The 25246-nt window shown below is 36.5% G+C and overlaps 1 protein-coding gene across 1 annotated transcript; it reads left to right on the top strand.

Moving 5' to 3' along the window:
- Window positions 1-9218: 9218 nt before the first annotated feature.
- CD69 (CD69 molecule) lies at window positions 9219-15932 on the top strand. The gene is made up of 5 exons (XM_033223458.1): window positions 9219-9372; window positions 12033-12155; window positions 13186-13385; window positions 13752-13855; window positions 14833-15932. Exons 1-5 carry the CDS (start codon window positions 9309-9311, stop codon window positions 14939-14941), a joined length of 600 nt encoding a protein of 199 aa, XP_033079349.1. The 5' UTR covers window positions 9219-9308; the 3' UTR covers window positions 14942-15932.
- Window positions 15933-25246: the final 9314 nt, after the last annotated feature.

The following is a 25246-nucleotide window of genomic DNA, read 5'->3' as shown; positions in this document are numbered from 1 at the left end:
CGATAATGAAAGCAGACAATAAACCAATAAATTTAACAACTTCCAAACACTTGGAAGTACTACTTTGTAATACTGTCACAACGAGAAACAGAAAACAGCCTCATATCTATTAAAAACCCGAAGTTGCCATTAAAAAAACAAAAATACTTTTTTAAAAAAGCAAAATAAACCACAAAAAGTACCTCCAGATCCAGATTATTTCACAAGTCAATTCTTTTAAAAATTCAAAGCAATAATAACCACAAACATATACAAACTTTTTCAGAAAAGTAGTAGGTATGGAAACACTGACAAACTGATTTTATAAGACCAAACACTTCATTATTTTTCTTTTTTCTTTTTTTTTTTTTTTTTGAGACGGAGTCTGGCTCTGTCACCCAGGCTGGAGCGCAGTGGCCGGATCTCAGCTCACTGCAAGCTCCGCCTCCCGGGTTCACGCCATTCTCCTGCCTCAGCCTCCCGAGTAGCTGGGACTACAGGCGCCAGACACCTCGCCCGGCTAGTTTTTTGTAGTTTTTAGTAGAGACGGGGTTTCACCGTGTTAGCCAGGATGGTCTCGATCTCCTGACCTCGTGATCCGCCCGTCTCGGCCTCCCAAAGTGCTGGGATTACAGGCTTGAGCCACTGCGCCCGGCCCATTATTTTTCAATGAAGATTTCTGATGAATATTAGTAAGAGAGATTGTGAGGAAGCACATAAGTAGACTCCTTTTAATAGAAAAAAATAATAATTTAATTAACATGTGCAACAGATGGGGCCGTATTTTGACAGCTGATCAGAAGATAATATATGGTGTTGGCATGGAAAATAAAATAACAGGTGCATAAATTGTATACCTGTTAAAGGATGATGAAGACGTGGTTGCATCTATGCTTGCGAATGATTTGTATATCACATTAGGAAAAACTGGAAAGCATAAATTTATTTTGGTTAATACAACCTCTGAAAATAGTGGCTAGTTAAGGAACACTTTTTTTTTTTTTATTCTGAGTAGTTCAGTCATCTTTAGCTATTTCCTCTTTATCACCTTCACATTTTCTGTTATCAGAATCATTTCACTAGCTCTTTTCAGTGTTTTGCACATACCCGTTCTTCTTTTTTTTTTTTTTTTTTTTTGAGACGGAGTCTTGCTCTGTCGCCCGGGCTGGAGTGCAGTGGCCGATCTCAGCTCACTGCAAGCTCCGCCTCCTGGGTTTACGCCATTCTCCTGCCTCAGCCTCCCGAGTAGCTGGGACTACAGGCGCCCGCCACCTTGCCCGGCTAGTTTTTTGTATTTTTTTAGTAGAGACGGGGTTTCACCGTGTTAGCCAGGGTGGTCTCAAACTCCTGACCTCGTGATCCGCCCGTCTCGGCCTCCCAAAGTGCTGGGATTACAGGCTTGAGCCACCGCGCCCGGCCAACCCGTTCTTCTTTATATTCAATTAATTGTCTCACATTTAGAATACTGCAATGATATAATGTATTAGCTTATTTCTGTCTTCTGTTTCTACCCGTTTCCTCTTACTCTCCTGAGAAATGTCTCCTGCCACTGCAGCCTGAATAAATTTATTTTCTTCCTATGGAATTTTTCACCTAAACCTTTCATTTGGCAAACAATCCAGTATGACAATATAATATATTTTTATCATTGTCTTATGTGTTATTTTGATTCCTATTGTATTGAACTTTGTGGGCTTATTTATTCTATCTAGGTTGTCAGGACTTTGAGGAATAGAACCAAGTCATACATTTCTCTTTGTCCTCTGCAGTGCATCCACTACACTGTTCAGAATCTTGTAAGCAATAAAAAAAAGTGTGCAATGTACCAACTTATTGATTAATGGCATATTAGTGTTTAAAACAATTGAAGCACTATTCACTACAGATAGGGGAAAATTCAATATAGTTGAATTACCCAGAATAAATTTCCCAGTGCCATAAGTTTATACAGATAAAAACAGCTACGCAGTCCAATTCTCTAGAGTAGAGCTTCTGCTGTACTTGTTCTATTAGTTTGGGACACTTATTTTACTTACAGAAGTGAATATGCTTTTTGCTAAAGCTGTACAAAGCACCCTATAACTTTATCCTTGGGTTTTTAGTTCCAGAAGAGCTTTAATCTTGAGAAGATTAAACGAAGAACAAAAGGTTTCGCCTGCATTAATGCAACTCACATTTGATTGGCTTTGCCTCTCTTATTTAACTGTCTCCATTGTATTTGTCTTAATATAATAGCAGAGACCATAGCAGAGATCGCTAGCTGTTCTGATGTCACATAATTAAAAATCGCCTATAAGTACAGTTCACTTCTCTTCTAACTAGTGAATTGTGTTTATGTGAGATCTTTCAAAAATTATTCATACTTTATATATTAACTTTAAACATTAGTTTTTAAAATATTCTTGATTTTATTAGAGATTAGTTAAAAATCTATTATAGAGTTTGTGTTAGTAGTCCTGCATAATAAAATTCTGGTTTGTTTTCTTTTAGTGTGGGGGCAGAATCTTATATAGAAATATAGCAACAATGACATTGACACACACAAGCTGTATGTGAAACAACAGTTGAAAATACGGGTTCAAATTTCATATTGATTGTTTCAAAAACAACAGTAAAACCACAAACAAATCAATTAGAACAGGCAAAAGATATAGATATTTCACTAGAGGACATATAAGCAGCAACTAAGCACACAAAAAGATATTCAGCATCATTAGCCATTAGGGAAATGCAAATGAAAACCACAAGGAGATATCACTGCACACCTATCAGAATGGTTGAAATTTTAAAAATATAGTGACAACATCAAATGCTGGAAAAGATGTGGAGAAACTGAATCACTCATGTATTGTTTATGGCAATGTAAAAAGGAACAGCCACTCTGGAACAGAGCTGGGCAATTTCTTAATAAACCAGGCTTGGGGAGGGAAATGGGAAATGGGTTTGGCTCTAAAGGACAACAAAAAGATTCATGTGGTGATGGATTTGTTCTGTATCTTAACTGTTTCAGTGTCAATATCCTAGTTGTGATATTGCACCTTAGTTGTGTAAGATGTTGGTATTGAGAGAAGTGGATTAAATCTTAAAGGTGACCTAGTGCGGTGCTTTATGGCTGTAATCCCAGCACTTTGAGAGGTCAAGGCGGGAGGATCACTTGAGGTCAGGAGTTCAAGACCAGCCTGGCCAACATGCTGAAACCTCATCTCCTACAAAAAATTAGCTGGGCATAGTGGCAGGCACCTGCAATCCCAGCTACTCTGGAGGCTGAACGAGGAGAATTGCTTGTACCCGGGAGTTGGATATTGCAGTGAGTCAAGATCATGCCACTGTACTCCAGCCTGGATGACAGAGCGAGACTCAGTCTCAAAAAACAAAAGCTTAAAAGCCTGAAGGGAGCTTTATGTGAATCCATAATTATTTCAAAATTTTAAAAACAATAAGTAAAAAATATTTTGACTCTTCTCCCCAATCCTTATATATTTATTTTTTATATTTATTTATTTAGCTTTATTGCTTGTTACATCAGGAACTATTATCTTTAAAACGGGGATACTGGGCATCTAATCTCATTTCTGATTTCACAAGAAACATTCTCAATTGGTCATCATTAAGTATGATGTATTTTATGGATACCCTTTTCTATAATCTATAACCTATAGAGTAATGCAGTTCATTGATTCTTAGTGTGCTATAGACTTTTATTATTGATTCATGATTAAAGTTACAAAATATTTATCTTCTGAGACATCGTTTCCTCTTAATTTGTCAATGTGGCAAGTCGTGTTGATTGGTTTTCGAATGAAAAATCAATATTAGATTCCTGCAATAAACCAAGTTTTGCTGTGGTGTATTATTTTTTATATACTGCTGAGTACAATTTTCTAAATTTATTTTTAATTTTTTTTTGCCATCTGTTCTTATAAATAAGAATAGCTGGTCAAGTTTTGATTGCAGTGTTTTCTTGATCTGATCTTATAGTCTTTCAAATAAATTGTAATTTGCTATTTCTTTTTAAAATGTTCGTTACATTAGAACATAAAACCATCTGGACGTGGGGTTTTTGTTGTTTCTGTTGTTGTTTTGTTTTATTATTTCCCAAAAAGAGTGTATTTAATTATGGATTCAATTAACTTAATAGTTACAGAATATTTAATTCTTTACTTTTGCTTCAGTTTTGGAAGAGACATCTGTCTAGGATATGTTCATTTTACTTATGTTGTCAAATATATTATAGCCGAAAATATTCATAATATACTATTATAATTTTTCGTGTCTACTTTTACCTCTCTCATACTTTCTTGTGAATTCCCTTCTAAAAGTCCTAGAATGTCTTCCACCTGGAGGCATTTCCGAGGTATGTTAGATACACATAGATCCACAGGAAGTGGGATAAGCAGTTCTGCTCAAATTCATTCTGCATCTGTCAAACAAGATCCTAGTACAATTGGATACAATTTATAATAACATAGTAGCCTAGGCCCTGACCTACCTTAAAATTCTATATGGTACATTTGCCATTTTCATACCATTATCTTTGAGAGTAGTCTCCAAAAATGTTTTATATGGATAAGTCTGGAATTAATTTAGGTAAAGTACTCGGACATGGTTAAGCATTATATCTCATCTTTGCTATAGCTCTTCTTTTATTCTCTTATGTATTTTACTTTCAGAAACCATCAGATTTTTCAGTCCAAGTTTATGTGTACACAAGCACTATATTTTACCTTCACCATCTCAAGCCAAAAAGAAGAAAATGCCAGCTCACACTTTCCAAGGTCATTTTTTGTGTTTCAGACGTTCCGCTGAAGAGGAAAATTAGAAAGTTCAAAGATTTGAAGAAGAGAGAAGGTTGGAAAGTGTTTAAAACTGGAAATCCCCCGTTTACTCATGGTTACCTTCATTGACCCTTTACGGCAAACAATTCAAAAACACACAGGCACCTGCAGGTTAAAAATAAGTTTTACCAATTTGCGTAATTTGTATTAATTTGAAAGAGGATGATGTATTCTAAATTGAAGTTTTGATTCACAACAAGATTAAAGCCATTCAGAAACCTAAATCACCCATTGAAAGGAAAGAAAAAAAAAAACCAAAAAGATGAGTAGGTTGTCTCCGGAAATTGTCTAAGGTCGGAAGTCTGTGGTCCCTTTTCACATGTACCCAAAAGCATCCTGCTGGTGCAGCTGTCTGATAAGCACAGTGTACCCCACCTTCTCTGCACACTTTGCATCTAGCTCATATTACCTCATCTTTATTTCCTTTCTGACGTCTCACCCCGGATTCTACATATAAAGTCACACCGGAAGGAAAGCTGCATTGAGTTTTGGTGCTCTGAATGACTTTTGCCAACTTTGTCCCCACACTAATTTCTCGAAGCCTCAGTTTTCTCAGCTACACTATGAAATGTGAATGATAACCTCTGCCCTAAAAATGTCACTTTTTTAACATATCATTTATGAAAGAAGACACATAAAATGTCTCCCTAAAAATGGAAAGTTACGTATTATTGCCATCTGTGTTTTATAAAGAGGTTGAAAAGGGTTTGTTTGCACAAGATTTGTTTCTTTATGTGTTTCTTTCTTTCTTTCTTTCTTTTTTCAGAGAACTAAACCCATCAGGGCTGACCACAAGAAGTATGCTTCCATGTTTTGATAAATAAGGGGTACTGAAGAACCCTCTGACCCCCAAATCTCTCCCACACTGCATCTTGACCCTCTACACTTTGCTTTGTTTTTCTCTGGAATTTCACATGTAGAGATACGTTCCTTTGGCTTAACAAGTATTGATTACTACCATGGGCATATAGTTTATTGTACCTAAGAGGACATTCTCACAAGTGAAATAGTATACTTTTAATAATTACTGAAATAGCATGGTGTTAATAATTACATGTTGTTAAAATTAACAACAGGTGTCAGCTAGGACAATGCCAAGCAACCACTATGCACTGAGTTTAAATTGATTGCTTTCTCAAATTAAAAGAGATTTCTTACACTTAAGAAAAATAGAAAGAATTATGGGAGGGAGGGAAGATAAATGAAGAAAAAGTTAATTTTTCAACAAATTCAGGCTCTTGCAGAAGACCTTGAGCAGCATGGGGCCCAGTGGATATCCAGGAGGCCACTGACAACTATGTGCTTGGTACATTGGCTACTTTTTTCTTGCAGTGGCTGCCCCCTCCCACGCACCCAAGTAATGATTTCAACAAAATACTCGGGCTGTCCCCATTAAAAAAAAAGCAGAGAAGGGCCAGGAGCGGTGGCTCATGCCTGTAATACCAGCACTTTGGGAGGCGGAGGCAAGAGGATCATCTGAGGTCAGGAGTTCGAGACCAGCCTGGCCAACATGGTGAAACCCTGTCTCTACTAAAAAAAAAAATACAAAAATTAGCCGGGCGTGGTCGTGGACACCTGTAATCCCAGATCCTCAGGAGACTGAGACAGGAGAATCCCTTGAACCCAGGAGGCAGAGGTTGCAGCGAGCAGAGATCGCACCGCTGCATTCCAGCCTGGGCAACAAGAGTAAAACTCCATCATAAAAAAAAAAAAAGCAGAGAAAAATGACTGCAAAATAAAGTTAATAGATTTTGATCAATGTCATAATGTTTAAAAATATTTTCTCAAAATAAGATTTCTAGGTATCATTTTTCTGTGGCTTAGGGCATATATGCAAAATATATATTATATGTAACATATGTATAAAAACGTGTGCATGTATATATGTGTGTGTGTGTATGTGTGTGTGTGTGTGTACACGCATCCATTAACTTCATTATGGTTGAAGAAGCAAGAATACCTTGAGCCCATGAGTCTTAGTACCATGAAACCTGTTAGAGGTGGTTGTAGGAGACTGCAATTTCCTCTGTCTCTTTCTCAGATGGAGAAGAGACACATTACATCAGCAATTATGCTGTGACTTCTCAGTTATTATCTCTGAATGCCTTACATCGAATGAGGAACTTTCTCTTTTCATGACGTGTATCCAACTGTCACTCCCTTGCATATCATTGAATGCATAATATGTACCAAATACTATGTTAAAAAAAATTTAGAATTCATAATTTTTCTTCATAGAAACCTTATAAATTGGATGTTATATTTTTAGTTTACAGGTAACAAAGCCAAAACTCAGTGGACTTGTATGGTCCATTTCCTGAGGCACTACTGGCTTACTGCACTGACCTTCATTCTTTTCCTTAAAGAAGCTAAGCTTCTTTTTATTTTATAGAATGTGTTCTAGCTCTTGTTCTTTCTGTTCTCAGATTTTCAATGGTTAAATCTTTCCTCTCATTTTTATTTAATTCCACATATGACCTCCTCAACAAGACCATGCTTGATGACCTATATAAATGACCATCCCTATGTATTACCTTGTTCTTTGCATGTAGCAGTCTAAGGTCATACACTTCTCAACCAAACAGTCCTACAAACCCCAATAAATAGCACTCCATAGTTTAGAACTTTTAGAGTTTTATACATACTTTTCATTCATTCACTCATTCAGTAAGGGCATGGAATACATACTAGATTCCAGCTACTACGGCAGGTGTTAGAGGCACAGAGGAGACAAGTCAAAGCCCTTGCTCTCAAGCAGCTTACAGTCTAGTAAGGGAAATAGATAATAAACCATGATATAATATCAGATATTTACAGCGATCTGTAGAGGCAGAGTGTGAGGTTCTATTTTACATATAATAGCAACTGACAATTTCTCTGAGCAGGTGGCAGCTGAAGAGTGAGTCGGTTACAGGGAGAGCGAGACATGCAGGGAGATGGAAAAAGAATCTTTTAGAGAAAATGTAAAAGCCTTGTAATGGTAGGATGCTTGGCATTTTTAAGGAGGAGGTTTCTGGCAGAGAGGATACTGAATAACAGGAAAAATGGTAGGAGAGGTAACCAGGGGCCATATTATGTATAAACCATTCTCAACTATTAGGTCTTTGGATTTTACGGTACATTTGATAGGAAGCCTTTCAAAGTGCAGTGGGGGGAGGAGTTAAACGCTTCACCAAAATGATATGACTTAATTATAAAACAATGGTTCTAGCTGCTATGTGGAAAAGGGACTAAGAAATTGACTAGAAAATAGAATGGAAGCAAAGGGAGCCTTTAGGGTCAACATGTACCTCTTTGTGTCTTAGGTAGACAAATGCATCTAATTGTCCACCTAACTTCTCTAGATGATAACTTCCAACCCACTTATGCATAACACTTTCAGCAAGGCTTTACTCTGAAAGCAGAATGTCTTTATTCTAAATAAGTGATATTAATGGTTAAATTTTGGGCACCAAGATTATTAATCAGAGTGATATTTTGATTTCCCTCCTTAAATCCCCACACATTCTGCATTCATCTTGTGTTGACTGTCATTACTTCTCTGAATGAGACCGATACCACAGCAATGTTTTAAATAATAATCGTACTTCAAATGACTGAAGTATCAGAGGTATCTGAAGAGACTAACCTAGAGCACAGAGGGAGAACTGAAGAAGACGTTTCTCAGGTGACAGAAAAGCAGTCTAAATGACAGTAAAATGTGACAAGAAAATTAGCAGGAAATAAATGAAACAGATAATTTAAGATAAATAATTTTAGAGCCTAGCAAGGAAGTTCCAGACCACAAGCTTTCTGTTTCCTGCATTAAAACAACTTCTTACTACATGATACATCTAGTCACCAGAGAAGAAGTGAATGTCACACTTCCAAAAACCAATTCGTAGCTTTCTAAATAAAACTCTTCCAGGCTGGAGAGAGATCCACGAGCACAGAGATCTTAACGTTCATATTCAACAATAAATTCTGGGGCCCCAGACACTGTCAGGTGCATAGCAGGTGTTCAGTAAATATCAGTTAAATGTATGAATAAATGGATGAATGGGATTCCTGGAAAATACTACACTCTCCTTTTCCAAATTATTTTTATCTCAAAGACAGGAATCTCTAACTTCTAATTCTTTACTTAGATTATGCTGTCTCCTAAACTCTTTGTGTTTTCTAGAAATTTAGGGCAGGATGTCTCAGAGTCTGGGAAAATCCCACTTTCCTCCTGCTACACCTTACAGTTGTGAGAAAGCGCATTTCAGACAACAGGGAAAACCCGTACTTCACCACAACAACACACTATACATTGTCTGGTCCACTGGAGCATAAATTAAAGAGAAACAATGTAGTCAAGCAAGTAGGCGGTAAGAGGAAGGGGGCGGAGACTTCATCAGGGAGTATAAATTCTGAGATGCCTCAGAGCCTCAGAGACTGAACAAGAGCTCCAGCAAAGACTTTCACTGTAGATCGACTTGACCTCAGATTAACTAGGGAATCTTGAGAATAAAGATGAGCTCTGATCATTGTTACGTAACAGAGAACAGCTCTTTGCATCCGGAGAGTGGACAAGAAAGTAAGTCAGATCTGGTTGCATATTTACTGTCTAGTATCTCTGTGTATGACATATAATAGTAGTTATAGAAGATATACTGGTAATTTCTATATATGATATATAATCATAGAGAAAACATACTGCTAATCTCTATATATGTGATATCTAATGGTTGTTAGGGAAGAAAGTGAGGCTTTGTCTTTTAGAGAAGACAGGTTCTTCTTCAGGGAAGAGGTAACTCCCTCTTTATCTATAAGAAGATAGAATATCTGAGATAAGAGAAAGCTGCAAAAATTAATTTCAGAAGATCTTTAAAGATCTTTCTCTTTGCTCTAGTTTATATCATCTCAGTGTTTAGATTTAACTAGAAAACTTTCTGCTCTAGCCCAGTTATTCTCCATCTTTTTTTTTTTTCATATCCATGTGTACATTCTCCAGGAAGTGCTGTCTCTCTTTATGAAAAATTCTATTTTCCACATAAGCAATTACATTGTTTGCCTTCCTTTGCATCTTTGTCTGCTCTCAGCGTGCCTTATCCTGTGTTCTCAGGACAGCATCATGTTGTTGCTGGAAATGGGCACGTTTGCCATCTTTGAGAGAATGGCTATATGAGCAGATGAAAATTGACAGTGTCCATGTGTAATTTACTAAAAAAAAAAGTCGCAAAAGAATTCCTGAAAATGCAATCTTCTGCTTTGGTATTCTTTATTGGACTTTTTTCCTCCATTTCATCCTTCTAGTTAACCTGTCCAATCTCTGGCTTCAAAGACTATGTAACTTAGACTTTTTCTTCCTTTTTTTGTTTCTCATCAAAATATAATCATCCTAGAAATTCTCCTCTCTTCTATTTGTCTATTCCATCCACCTATCTAGTTTGTTTCCTGTTACTGGCATTTTGCCTATTTTCTATACCTTATTTCTGTAAAATTTATTTGAGTTTTTCCACTTATTCCTTTCTCCTTAGTTAATGAGGTACCCTAAAGCATTAGCACTTAGGAATTAGTCTTTACTTGTCAGCAAGAGCTATCTGGTAACAAAGGGATATGTGAGAGACAGCAGAACTAAAACGATCTTGTAGAAAGGGATTATTTTCTAAGCATATGTCTACTATCTTACTAGCTTACTTCCAAAAAACATCAGTTACTTCTCATAAATCCATCCTGTGTTAAAGAACATAAAATTTAGTGTGGATAACAAATGCAAAGCAAGCAAATTTTCAGGTAATCAGGTGAGCCGTTACTTACGGCACAGTTGCGCTGCCAAAAAGAAATAATAATAATAATCACTACTCAATAAACAGAGAGCATAGCTGAAATAAGGACCTAATGCAGAAATTCTTAACTTTTCCTGATACCATTTCAACTTTCTTTTGAATGTCTAATTTAGGCTGCCCTAGTAGGTGCTTTATTAGTAGGAAGAATCACTGAATGTCATCTTTGGGTGATTCAATAAGTAGCAAATTGGGTTTATTTTCAACTTCTTCATTAATGTGCAGGTCTGAAACCAAAGAAAAAGTGTGCTGTTGGGGGAAATGTTTTGTCACCTAGGAGATAAGTCAAACTGTGGGTAACAATAGCCCTCATTAATGGGAGTAAAGTATCATCTGAGAGTCATCTCAAAGCTTACTCCCTAGTTGAGCCAACGGTCTGAGTGAGACCCTGGAGCCCATGGGTTATTGGGCTGTGTTAGTGCTCACTGAGGAGACAGAACTGTTGCAATACTGAGTTCAAGCAGCACAACTGACTCACATAATGTGAAGTGAAACCAGACAGAGCTCCGAACTTGGTACCTTGGGTAGCAAAGGCGGCTTCCGATGATGGTTCTATACAGGTGATAAAAGGGAAATTTACTTTGAGAAGCTGAGAAAATCGAGCTAGGTGGCAGCGAAGTAAAGACTACTCTTGCAAAATCTGAGTGCCGATCTGTGATGGGAAAAAGAACTTCCAGATAAAGCAAAAGTTGATGTTGACACCAGTACCCCGTAAATTGCTACGAAAAAAGGCAACAACTCTTGGTCCAGTTTACCTTTAGATAAATGTTTGAAGGATAAAAATACATGTGTTTCAAGATATGTCTTATGTAAACTTTTTTAAGTTATGAAAATCATCCATATTGAAAAATTGAATGTTTTTTATTTTGAAACTGTTTTGCATTGTCAGTTACTCAAGCAGCCATTTTACATTTCGGTGTTTGAGAACGTAACAGAGACCTATATACTCCTTGTGGGGCCACATTTTAAGAATCTTAACAGCTCATCCTGCAAAATTAAAATCCAAAATCTAAATCACAAAATTCTCTTTTCTCTTTCCTCAGTTGTTTACTTAGACTATAGAACAGATAACCTCCTAGAGTTTTTTGTAACTATCAATTATCATTAACATCATATTCCTATTCTAAATCCTTCCACTGAAACACTACTTGTTGGGGAAAAAAAGGCTTTTACTTTGTTTCACCACTGTACAGAGGGTAAATGAAAAAACTTTCACTGAATATTTGGTCTATAATACTGTTACATTTCCTCTATTATTTTAACATCTTTTGAAAAATTTCTTTAAAGAGATGGGGAAATTTCATGTCAGGAGATAGGAAATATTAAATTTAAATGCCTCAAAAGAATATCACATATTCCTATAGTACTTCTATAGTCTGCATGAACTCACCCTCAACTTTCTCCCTTCCAGATGATGCCACCAGCCCCCGTTTTTCAACACATCGTGAAGGATCCTTCCAAGTTCCTGTCCTGTGTGCTGTAATGAATGTGGTCTTCATCACCATTTTAATCATAGCTCTCATTGCCTTATCAGGTGGGTCTGCTCTTCATTAATTCTTTCAAAGCCTCCCAGCTGTAAGCATTCATGCCCAGCTGAAATCAATATTAGTTTAGTCTAGTTAATCAGAAATTGTAGCTAATTTAGAATCATCCCATGTACCATATATGGCCAATTTCCTAATCAATACTAGACGTAATTCCACAATCCTCAAATAATTAATGTAATACTTTGATAAGTATTAAAGTATCTATGATTTATATATTACTGTAGAATAAAATTACATTTGAAAATACGTTTACATCTAGAATGAAGGGAGCTGATTTGAATTCTGAATAAATAGCTATTTAGCTGGGAAAAAAATGTGAACTTCACATTCATTGATTATGGAAAAAATCGTATCTAAAGTCATAGATTAATCAGGAAGTGGCCAGTCTTTTGTGTTTTATCTCAAAGGACACAGAATGGTAGTTCTGAATAATTAAGATTATATTTGAAAACTCCCAGAGAGTCAGTAGTGATTCGGTATTCAATACCTCCAGCTTACCGAGATATAGTTGTGTCTTTTACAAATGGGAATGTTTACTATTTTTTGAGATATTCTCAACCATATGTCTTTCTGTATTTTGAATTGGTTCCCTAATAGTTACCCTCTTCATCTTTCCAACCTAGTGTTATAAATACTGCATCTTCACATTCCTCCACCTCTGCACTCATATTCAAAACCTTATTTGAAATGTATAATGTACTTTACCCTTTCTAGTCCAAAGAAATATCTAGTCCAAATTTTCAGAATTTTTCTATATTTCTGTCATTTTCTGACATTATGGCCAAAGGTACATCCCCTCATCCTCATACCTCCATCCAATGATGATTAGGCTCAATGGAAAATCAGATATGGTCCTGAGAACTTTCTTTCTTCATACCCTTTTCAGAATTCTCCTTTTTAGCTTTTATCCTTTACTTTATCACCACCTAGCACGACATAGCATCCTAAGGCTAGTTTTGCATGCTATGGATATTTCATTTCTTTTGTTACTAAAACAAAGCATTTTTCTGTTCACAGTGGGCCAATACAATTGTCCAGGCCAATACACATTCTCATTGCCATTAGATAGCCATGTTTCTTCATGCTCTGATGACTGGGTTGGCTACCAGAGGAAATGCTACTTTATTTCTACTGTGAAGAGGAGCTGGACTTCAGCCCAAAATGCTTGTTCTGAACATGGTGCTACTCTTGCTGTCATTGATTCTGTTAAGGACATGGTAAGAATGAGAAAAATGATAAAATATTACTATTTTAATTAATATGGCTAATCAGTGGTTTCCTTCTGTTTCTGAGTGGAAGAAAAAAACAATATTGTACCTATTTCAGATGTAGGAAAATATCATCCTAGAGAACCATATGATCAGCCTCAGGTCAAAATGAGATTTACTTACTTTAGTCTTTTAAATTTGACTTGATTGCTTAGCCTCAAAGACCAGAAATCCAAATATGCTGATCCTATATAGAATGAGTCAATGGTCAGATGAGCTGTCATGCCTCAAGTTGCAGCTTTTGAGAAACAGGATTTACTACCTACTTCCCCAGAAGGGTGTTTAATGTAACAACTCCCTTGTGCTTTCTTTAAGAACTTTCTAAAACGATACGCAGGTGGAGATGAACACTGGGTTGGACTGAAAAAGGAACCTGGTCACCCATGGAAGTGGTCAAATGGCAAAGACTTTAACAACTGGTAAGTCTCCAGAAGTCTCTTTACTCTCCCCAGGGTGGCATCTCAGGAAAATCATTTTCCTTTTCTCCTTTCAAAGCACTTTAGATACGAAGGCTGAGCTCTTCAAGAGCTCTGACAATCTCTTCTGAATGCATGTACTCAAATTCTTTAATGACAGGCTTTATTGTTATTCTTTTTTCTTTATCCACACTTATAATACATAAAATAAATGCTTATAGTAATTTTTCTCAGCAAACTCTAATGTGAGTAACAGATCTGGTTAATTTGGAAATATTCTAATGATAATTAAGATCATGCAACAAAACCCCACTTTCAATGTCACATTTAGTCTTTACTAATAAGATAGTTGTTGGAAAATAAATCCCTCTTGCTATTTCTCACTTTTCATCTCCACAGAATAAAGAATAGTTTCAATGCCTAATTATGAATTTCTATAGACCTGAAAGAAAATTTGCCCCAGAATTAGATACTCTATTTTCATTACTTTTAGTTAAAATACATTTAATGTTTGAAGATCATTTTATAAGTTTGTTGTTGATCATAATACTAATAAAGTATCGAGATTAAAATTCTACAAAAGGGATTCCTAATATTTGTCCTGTGGTTCCATATCCACAGATGGGCTTCAGGAACCATAAACCCCCTAAAGCTGTATGCACTAGTATGCATGGCTGTTGGATGCATATAATTTTGTGAAATTATTTATTGAAAAATCTATGAACTCAAAAATGACCAAGAATCACTTCTCTGGTGCCATGCCAGCCAAATGAATGGCATGCTTTCCTCTTACCTCCATATTTTTTTTCCACATACTTTTTTTCAATTCTTTTCCATTGTCTCTACAAATTAGTTTATGATTATTTGACTCCTGCTAAGAATTTCAGAGAAGCAGAGGTCACCATCTTGAGTTCATTCTCATGTAACTGAATGAAAACAATGAGCTGAAAATAATTCTAAGTTTCTTTATTGTTTGACAGGTTCAACTTCACAGGGTCTGAGAAGTGCGCTTTTCTGAAAAACACAGAAGTCAGCAGCATGGAATGCGAGAAGAATTTATACTGGATATGTAACAAACCTTACAAATAATAAGGAAACATATTCGCTTATTGACTATTATAGAATGGAACTCAAGGAAATCTGTGTCAATGGATGCTGCTCTGTGGTCTGAAGTTTTCCATGCAGACTTTGCGAAAAAAAATTTTGTAGTATCTTGGGAATTTTCTTCCAAACAGAACTATGGAAAAAAGGAAGAAATTCCAGGAAAATCTTCATTGTGGGCTCTTGTTGCCATGAGCTGGAAGCATAACAGGTTGACTGATAACCATGCCCAAGAATAAGAAGAATGACTATGAAACCTTTGGATGCACTTTATATTATTTTGAATCCAGAAATAATGAAATAACTAGGCATGGACTTACTATTTATTGCTGAATGACTACCAACAGTGAGAGCGCTTCATGCCTTTGCACTCTTGGAAGGAGTTAGATGTTGGTACTGGATACTGAATGTAAACAAAGGAATTGTGGCTGGTAACATAGGTATTTAGTCATTGAATCCCTTAAACTCAGGGAGCATTTATAAATGGACAAATGCTTATGAAACTAAGATTTGTAATATTTCTCTCTTTTTAGAGAAATTTGCCAATTTACTTTGTTATTTTTCCCCAAAAAGAATGGGATGATCTTGTATTTATTTTTTTAATTCCTCTGCCATAGACTGGTCCTTTTCAATGGTACATATTTCTTTACCTTTGTAATCTTTTATACATTGTTTTACAGAGAAAAGACATAAGCAAAGAGTATGAGGAATATTTGTAAAACCTAGAAAAGTGTTGGAAAATGTGCAATATGTGATGTGGCAAATCTCTATCAGGAAATATTCTGTAATGTTCAAACCTAGAATAATACTAGTCTTACAATAGGTTTATGACTTTCCTAATCAATTCTATTATGTGCAATACTTCAATACTTCATTTAAAATATTTTTATGTGCAATAAAATGTATTTGTTTGTATTTTGTGTTCAGTACAATTATAAGCTGTTTTCATGTATGTGAAATAAAAGTAGAATAAACACAATGGTTTCCAAGAAAGTTCATTCCTTCAAAATACATTAAAAAGGATATACTGTATGAGAAAGAAGAAAACAGAGTGCTATAACTTAGAAAGAAATCCCATCTAGGGTAAAACCCTTAGTTTTACAACAGCTTATACATATCAAATTGCTTTCATATACTTATATGCTAAAGAGTATATGTATCCATATTCATTTTTCTGTGTATAGAAGATGCTCAGTAATAATTACTCCTCAGAGTCAATGCTCTGAAAGTATCCTGCTCAATTCTGAAGTGCTATATACACTTTAGTTATTTACGTAAAACAATTCAGTACATAGAAATGAGGCATAATCTTCATGGGATATTTCAATCAGCAAAAAACTTGATGATGTAGCTTGGTTGTGTGTCCCTGCCCAAATCTCATGTTGTATGGTAATCCCCTTTGTTGCAGGTGGGGCCTGGTGGGAGGTGATGACATCATGGGAGCGAATTTCTCATGAATGGTTTAGAATTATCCTCTTGGTGGTCTCCTTGCAACAGTGAGTGAGTTCTCAGGAGATCTGGTCTTTTAAAAGTGTACAGGACTCTCTCTCTCTCTTTCTCTCCCTCTCTTTCCTGCTTTCTCCATGTGACATGCCTGCTCCCACTCCACTTCACCTTCCACCATAAGAGCTCCCCTAAGCTTCTGCAGAAGCTGAGCAGTGTCAGTGTTATGCTTGTAAAAACTGCAGAACAGTAAGCCAATTAAGCCTTTTGTCTTTATAAATTACCCAGTCTCAGATATTTTTATAGCAATGCAAGAATAGCCTAATACATTTGATTACCTTCAAAATTGTTTTATAAATGTAATTTGCAATATTCTTCTCTGCCTGTTGGAAATGTGTGATGTGTATGGTATCTCTAAACTATTGACAAATGGCAAACAGAAATGTGGATTTCAGACACTGCTTAGTGAAAAGTAACGACCTCTGCGCTCCTGAGTTCCCACAGCTGTGGGGAAAAAATGAAACAAGCAGCCTCCTAGCTCTAATAGTCTATCATTAAGAACAATCTACTCCCGAGTCATCTTAGAAAACAATGTCTTGTGATTAATATTTTAGTCATAACATTTTTATGTGCATAAATCTAATCAAATTATGAAAACTGAGCAAGCTTAAAAATATTATTTCTATATTAGTATGATACAGTTTTTAACTCATTGAATACTGACTGTATCACCTAAAAATTCAATGAATTTTATCATTTTTAAAAACAATTTTATTGAATCCCTATAATTATGCGAAATGAGCAGCTGACGTGTTTCCCTTTCCAGAGGAAGAAGTTGAAATTATGTTGAAAAAGCAATGGATAAAACACGGATAACAGAGTTAATTTTTTCACATAATTTGAAGTCATTTTATTCTTAAGGACCACTGTTTTCTTTAAATAGATAAAAAAAAATATAGAATTCTTAAAGGGAATAATTTTATTATTTAAAGTATGACTTTACTTGCTAGTGAGCAATTACAAATATAAAAAATGAGTGTCTCAAGAGCCCCTCTTGCCACAGGCTCTGTCCCCGTTACAAAAGTTGCAGTGCCGTCTAGTGGCTGTAGGAGATTACTGCACTTCTGTTTTAAGTATACAACAAAACATCTATGTAGCCCATGGAGCTGTTCAGAGCCAAGGCTCTGGGGGGCCAGACCGCCCGAGTTTCATCTCTGCCACGCGCGCACTGACTAGCTATTTTATCAGACCTCGTTCAAAATTCAGCTAAAATTAGTTAGATATTAAATTAATTAGTACATGAAAACAAACTTAAAACATCTGGCTCCCTAGTACACCGTAGGCATGTATTAAATACTCATGATGATTATTATAACTAGAAACACAATGTCTTCAAACTTCCAGTATTGGCATAAAGCAACGTTTCTACACGACATGTCTGTTTCTACGTAATATATCTTATTTGTGTTTGTTTTTGGAAAGCCTTTAAATATTTCATTTGGCAAGCACCTACTCCTATGGTGGACACCAGAGTTAAAATACCGAGCAAATTCCGCGTGGCAACTGACTTTGTGGAATTCACGGTCTATTTGGAAAACAAGCAAGAAGATGAATTAATACGGTGTGATGAAGGTTATAATAGGAAAAATGTAGGGTGCGATGAAAGCATATTAAAGATATACTTCTGTATTCAAACCTTTAGCTAATTATCAAAATTTTAACTCTGTAGGCTCTATAGGCTACATTCATGTTGGGTAATTACATAAATATGTGTAAAATAAAACCATCGGTTATCCGCGTTTTGTGTTGCTTTTTCAACATAATTTCAATTTCTTCCTTTGGAAAGGGGAATACGTCAGCTGCACGTTTCACATAATTATAGGGATTGGATAAAACTATTTTTAAAAAGGCCAAAATGCCATTGAACTGTTAGGTGCTGTAGTCAGTATTCAACTACTTAAAAATTGTACGATACTGATATAGAAATGATAATTTTAAGTTGCTGTCAATTTTCATAATTTGATTAGACTTTTGCACGTGAAAATGTATTATAACTGAAATTAAAATGTAAATGATTTTTCAGGGGAAAATACTGGAAAATATATGACCAGAAAGATTGCTGGTGATGGTGTAAACTGGCCTCCTTTACCCTTTGGAAAGCAGCTTGACAATACTTATTGGTGAGGAAGGGAAAGGGAGATTTTAAAGAAATAATCTTGGATGTGCAAGACATAACCACAAAAATGTTTATCAAAGGGATATTTCTAGTAGTGAAAAATCAGAAGCTACCTAATTGTACAAAACCAAAGATTTAGTTAGATAAATATAATTCTCCTACATGATGAAATGCTATCCCAACATTAAAAAATAATGAAGAACATTTATGTATATGAAAGAATACTCAAACTATTATTGTGCCAGTTTAAAACAATATATACAATAGGATTATTTCCTGTTCAGTATTTAATACACAAAACAGGCTTTATATTTCTACATGCTGACAGAAAGTACAACTACTAAACACAGTGGTTTTCCCTGAGGAGTAGGAATATAGGAAGTATTTATTTTCTTTATGTTTTTCTATAATTTTGGATCTTTCTCTTTCTTTCTTCTTTTTTTTCCTTCCCCCCCGCCCCGAGTCTCACTCTGTTGCCCAGGCTGGATTGCTGTGGCTTGATCTCTGCTCACTGCAGCCTCTGCCTCCCGGGTTCAAGCGATTCTCCTGCCTCAGCGTCCCGGGTAGCTGGGATTACAGATGCGCGCCACCACGCCAGGCTAATTTTTGTATTTTTAGTAGAGACTGGATTTCGCCATGTTGGCCAAGCTGGTCTCGAACTCCTGACCTCAGGTTATCCGCCGGCCTTAGCATCTCAAACTGGTGGGATTACTGGCGTGAGCCACAGCGCCCGGCCACTTTTGAATTTTCCTATAATGAAATTATTTTATTCTTAAGAAAATGTGTTTTGTTTAAATAGATACAAATATATAATTCTTAAAGGGAATAATTTTATTGTTTAAAGCATGACTCTACTGTCTGGTGACCAATTACAAATATAAAAAATGAGTTTATTTCAAGAACCCCTCTTGCCTGGCTTAAAGATCCCTGTTACAAAAGCTGCAGTGCCGTCTAGTGACTGTATGAGATTACTGCACTTCTGTTTTAAGTATCTCATTGTCAAAGGACATTAAAAAATAATTTATTGGTGGCTATAGTTAACAATAATATATTGCACATTTCAAAATTTCAAATGTTCTCACAACAAAAAATTATAAGTATTTGAGGTAATTGATATGGCAATTAGCTTGATTTAATCATTCCACACTGTGTACAAATAACATTACATTATGTCCCACAAATATATACAATTGTAATTTGTCAATTAACAATAAAATTTTAAAAAATTTTTACACTCAAGTGGCTTGTGTGTGTGTGGATGATGATTCTTGATTTCAGTAGTGGAAAGATACACTCTCTCAACACTACCTTTTATATTTTTTCTAGTTATAAAGGAAATGGCTTAATCTAGAAAAGTAAAACCTAACCCTTGATAATACTGCACCCCATCCATATTTCTCAATATTTTCATTGCCAAGTGTAAAATGTAATTAAAATAATGCATGTAAAAGTGCTTCGTATGTGCTAAAGAACTACGTTACCATAAGTTGACTTACTTCCAAATTTCTAGGTTCTGAGACCTGAAGCTCACCTTATTTTCTCCTTATTTTACATATACTTTTCAATAACTGGAAACCAACAAACAAAAATGTGCACATTGTAAACTTAAAATCACAGACTTCTAGTTTTCAAAAGATATCATGGACAGAATGACAAGTCATCACAGAGTGCAAGACATTCTAACACGTATAATTGATAAAGGAATCTGTCTCTCCCCACCCCCATCTATCTGTGTATCTATCTATCTATCTGTCTATCTATCTATCTATCTATCTACCTACCTACCTACCTACCTACCTATCATGTATCTAGAAAACATATCAATAATACAATGACTGTTGATTTTAAGAAGCTAAGAGAGGCTCTCAGTCCTCAGCCAAGAAGAAAAAGAAATTTGAGCACTATAGTCGAATAAACTGGTTTTGCCAACAACCTGAATAAGCTTTGTATTACACTCTTTTTGCATTGTTATAAAGAATTCCCTGTCCAGGTGCAGTGGATCACGCCTGCTATCCCAGGACTTTGGGAGGCCGAGGTGGGTGAATCCCTTGAGCTCAGGAGTTCGAGACCAGCCTGGACAACATGATGAAACCCAGTCTCTACTAAAAATACAAAAATTAGCTGGGCATGGTGGCATGCGCCTATCGTCCCAGATACTTAGGAGTTTGAGGTGGAAGGACCACCTGCGCCTGGGAGGTAGAGGCTGCACTGGGCTGGGATTGCCACTGCACTAGAGCCAGGGCAACAGACTGAGGATGCTGTCAAAAAAGAAGAAAGAAAGAAAAAGAAGGAAGAGAAGGAAGGAAGGAAAGAGGGAGGGTGGAAGGAAGGAAGGAAGGAAGGAAGGAAGGAAGGAAGGAAGGAAAAAAGAGAGGAAGGAAGGAAGGAAGACCTGAGGATGGGTAATTCATAAAGGAAAGAGGTTTAATTGGCTCATGGTTCTGCAGGTCACACAATCATGACTCCAGCATTTGCTCGTGGTGAGGCCTCAGGAATCTTACAATCATGGCAGAAGGTAATGGAGAGCCACCATGTGAAGAGAGCTAGGGGGAAAGTGCCACATGCTCTTACCAGATCTCATTTATTACCAAGGGGATAGCACTAAGCCATCCATGAGGGATCTTCCCCATGATCCAAAGACATCCCACCAGGCTCCTTTCCAACACTGGCATTACATTTCAACATGAGATTTGGGGAGGACAAACATCCAAACTATTTCAAGCTTAAAAGCAGATTTTTCCCCCCAGAGCTTCCAGGGAAAAAAAAAAAACGGGTCCTCGAATTTGGCCTTATAGGACCCTAAACAGAAAGCCAACTGAGTAGTACTGTGCCTGAACTTCTGAGCCATATAAACTGCAAGACAATCATGTGTTGTTTTAAGCTGCTAAATTTGTGGTAATTTGTTATTCCAGCAATATAAAAAAACAGTATCTTTTAAAATTTTTAAATTTTCCATCTGTAAGGTTTTCTGTTGGAAAAGCAGCTCTTATTTCTGGGTTTCAGTTTTCTCTTGGATTTGTATTGCTTTATTTTTCAATAGCATATAATTTCCTTGATGCCTTTATGATGGTTTGAGGCTGAGTGCAGTGGCTCGTGCCTGTAATCCCAGCACTTTGGGAGGCCAAGGTGGGAGGATTGCTTGAGCCCAGGAGTTTGAGGCTGCAGTGAGCTGTGATTGCACCACCGTACCTGAGCCTGGGTAACAGAGTGAGAGGCTGTCTAAAAAATTAAATTAAATTAAATTAACAATTTGAAACATTTTGTCCAGCCTTTCAAATTGTTCTCAGTGGAAAGAGGGTTGGTATTACCTAGCAACGGATTATCCATACTTTCCGTAATAGCCAAATAAAATAACTTGAAGTCTCATTCTGCCTTTAAAAATATATTTTTCTGAATAATCCTGAGAATTCTCAGAGAGTACTTAAAAACTTGTTTGTTGCTTATTAATCCTCTCTCTTAACTGTTGCTCCGATCTGTTCCACTGGTCACATCTTGTTGGTTTATAGCTGGTTCTATATGATGTGGTCTTCAACTCACACTGCTTTGCTAAGTTTTAGCACTCTTGCTCCCTGTATTATCCAAAGCACCAAAATAATAAAAGTAATGAAAGTGTGTACCAGATGGTGGTAATTACAGTAAGGATGATTAAAATATGACAATAATTATAACCAACATCTCTATAGTGTTTCTATATGCCAGACACTAAATGTTTTATATATAATTCACATAATCTCCAAAACAGCCCTGTGACTTAGATCTAATATCTCATTTAATATATAACAAAACCAAGTCACAAATAATTGCTTTACCAGAAGGCTTTAAATTTCAGATCTAGGCTTCATACCCAGGCAATCTGGCAGTTTGGAAAAACATGACATATTTTGACACATAAAAATATAGGACATTGGATGGGAACGGTGGCTCATGCCTGTAATTCCAGCACTTCGGGAGGCCACGGCGAGTGGATCACCTGAGATCAGGAGTTTGAGACCAACCTGGCCAACATAATGAAATCTTCTCTCTACTAAAAACACAAAAATTAGCCGGGCGTGGTGGCAGGTGCTTGTAATCCCAGATGCTCAGGAGGCTGAGGCAAGAGAATCACTTCAACCTGGCAGGGGAAGGTTGCAGTGAGCCGAGATCCTGCCACTGTACTCCAGCTTGGGCCACAGAGAGAGACTCTGTCTCAAATTATATATGTACTTAAAGTTGAATGCCTGGTTTTGTTTCTGTTAACATTTATGGCAACTTCAATCACACTGGGCTCCCTATTGGCAGAAAATCTCCTTTTCTTCCAGCTTGCACTGTTGCTGAAGCTTGCCTACTCACCTCCAGACTATTTAAATTCATCTACTCTTTCCATAATTTCTGAGGGTGTTTGTCAAAAACACCAAGGATACTTGTTTAACTTCCCAAGGCAGCAATATAATAAAAACTGAAACAAAGAACTGATGAAAACTTAAAAAAAAAACCCAAAAACTGGAGATGAGCTGTCTATTGTAGGCTTCAAAATCTCCAACATATTTATTGGAATCTTGAAGGTCGTGCACAAGCACAGGGCAGTGTGAATGTACAGGGCTGCATACAGGTTCAGGAGTTACCTGAGAAGAACCTAAGCTCTCACCTCCGGCTGACCTTGAAGCTCAGCCTGTGCAGGAAGTGAAGGAACTGCAGCGAACTGCCTGCCAGCTGAGGATCCAGGATGTGCTCCTACGTGCACACAAAGTCTCTCGGCGAAGACTGGGAGAGAGAGAGTTTTCAAACTCATGAATCAATTTGAAAAAGCAGGCGACAACAAATGTTTAAGTGAGAAAAAGACTACAGAAGTAATTTCACAGAAAAAGAACACCAAAATGGCAAAAAAAAAAAAGCTTATCAAAACACTCAAATTCGTCATCAGAGAAATGGGTAAACTTAACGGAGTCACCACACACCAACTAGAATATCTAAAATTTTTAAAGAAATTTAAAAAATAACATCTGAGAATACCAGAGGTTGGTGAGAATTTAGATCAACTGACATGCTCATAAACTTCTGGCGGAAGTTCAAAGTGATAACCATCTTAATTTGGTAGTCTCTACTAAAGCTGTGCATCAGCATACTCTGTGAACCAGGACTTCCGCTCACTCGTGAATAGAAACAAACCTGTGTGTGCACCCAAAGAAAGGAATAAATATTCGTAGCAGTTTTATTCATAATAGCCCTGAATAGGCCGGGCGCGGTGGCTCAAGCCTGTAATCCCAGCACTTTGGGAGGCCGAGACGGGCGGATCACGAGGTCAGGAGATTGAGACCATCCTGGCTAACACGGTGAAACCCCGTCTCTACTAAAAAATACAAAAAAAAAACTAGCCGGGCGAAGTGGTGGGCGCCTGTAGTCCCAGCTACTCTGGAGGCTGAGGCAGGAGAATGGCGTGAACCCGGGAGGCGGAGCTTGCAGTGAGCTGAGATCCGGCCACTGCACTCCAGCCTGGGTGACAGAGCGAGACTCCGTCTCAAAAAAAAAAAAAAAAAAAAAGCCCTGAATTGGAATCAGATATCCATCAACTATAAAATAGATAAATGTTGCAGCATCCATACAAGAAGCACTGTGCTCGTTATATATGCAAAAACACAAATATCAGAAACCTACTGTTAAGCAAAGAAGCCAAACATAAATGATCACAAGATTGTGTGATTCCATTTGTATGAAGTTTTTTTAAACCCTAGAATGACAAAGAGAAACCAGCCTAACACAAATTGCTGCAAAACCTGAAAATGCTTCTTCACCGCCCATTTCAGTGTGGTTAGACCACTGATTCATCATCTCTGTTTCTTAGTAAAACTAAATGCTTATTTATTTCAATGTAACATCTTATTTCAAGTGGCGCTTCCTCTCTGATGCACCTGTGGGCTGCAGTAAAACCTCATGCGTGTTCTGTTGGGGCATTTTTGTTTTGTATATAAATTGTCAGTAAATTACTTACTTATTGACATACTAGAAAATCAGCTCCCTGAAGGGAGGACATCATTTTTAATCTCGACTTCCAGTTCCAGGGAAAGCAATACAGTTTAACTATTGAGTTTATAGGCTTTGGTGTCAAGTAATCTGGTTTCAAATTTCTGCTCAACTCTTATCTTTCTGTGTGACTTTGAGTGGATTACCTTGTTTTCCTCATCAGCAATTAGGGATAATAAAGGTATCTAGCTCCCACGGCTGTGATACCAGAAGACGTAAATGAACTAATACCTGAACTAATACACACGATGTTCTTAGTCAATGTTAACTTTTAGCTAATCAAATCATTAAACTATATTTATAAGTTTAGTATGAATTACTTTCATATGAATATTTTCACATAAATTAATACAAATTCAAGATAAATCTTATAAATTTTGTACAAAATTTCATAAAAATTAATCTATGAATACAAATCCAACCCAATGTTTCTCTAAATGGAAACTTTTTGGCATATATATATATATATATCTCAAGTGGGCTTGAAAACTAATTGATTAATATTCTAAATTAGGTTGCTCCTTAAGAAAATTAAATAAAGTGTTAAAAGTAATATATCTGATTTTTTTTCTCATAGATGTGAAGTTTTTTGTTTTAATTTTCAAACTAACAAAGGCTACCTAAAAATTCAATAGGGTACTTTCAGGTACATTTGTAATATTCAACAGATGTATTTG

This window comes from Trachypithecus francoisi, unplaced genomic scaffold (assembly GCF_009764315.1).
Source record: "Trachypithecus francoisi isolate TF-2019V2 unplaced genomic scaffold, Tfra_2.0 Lachesis_group11, whole genome shotgun sequence".
NCBI classification, from domain to species: Eukaryota; Metazoa; Chordata; class Mammalia; order Primates; family Cercopithecidae; genus Trachypithecus; species Trachypithecus francoisi.
This window is presented reverse-complemented; position numbering and strand designations above follow the sequence as displayed.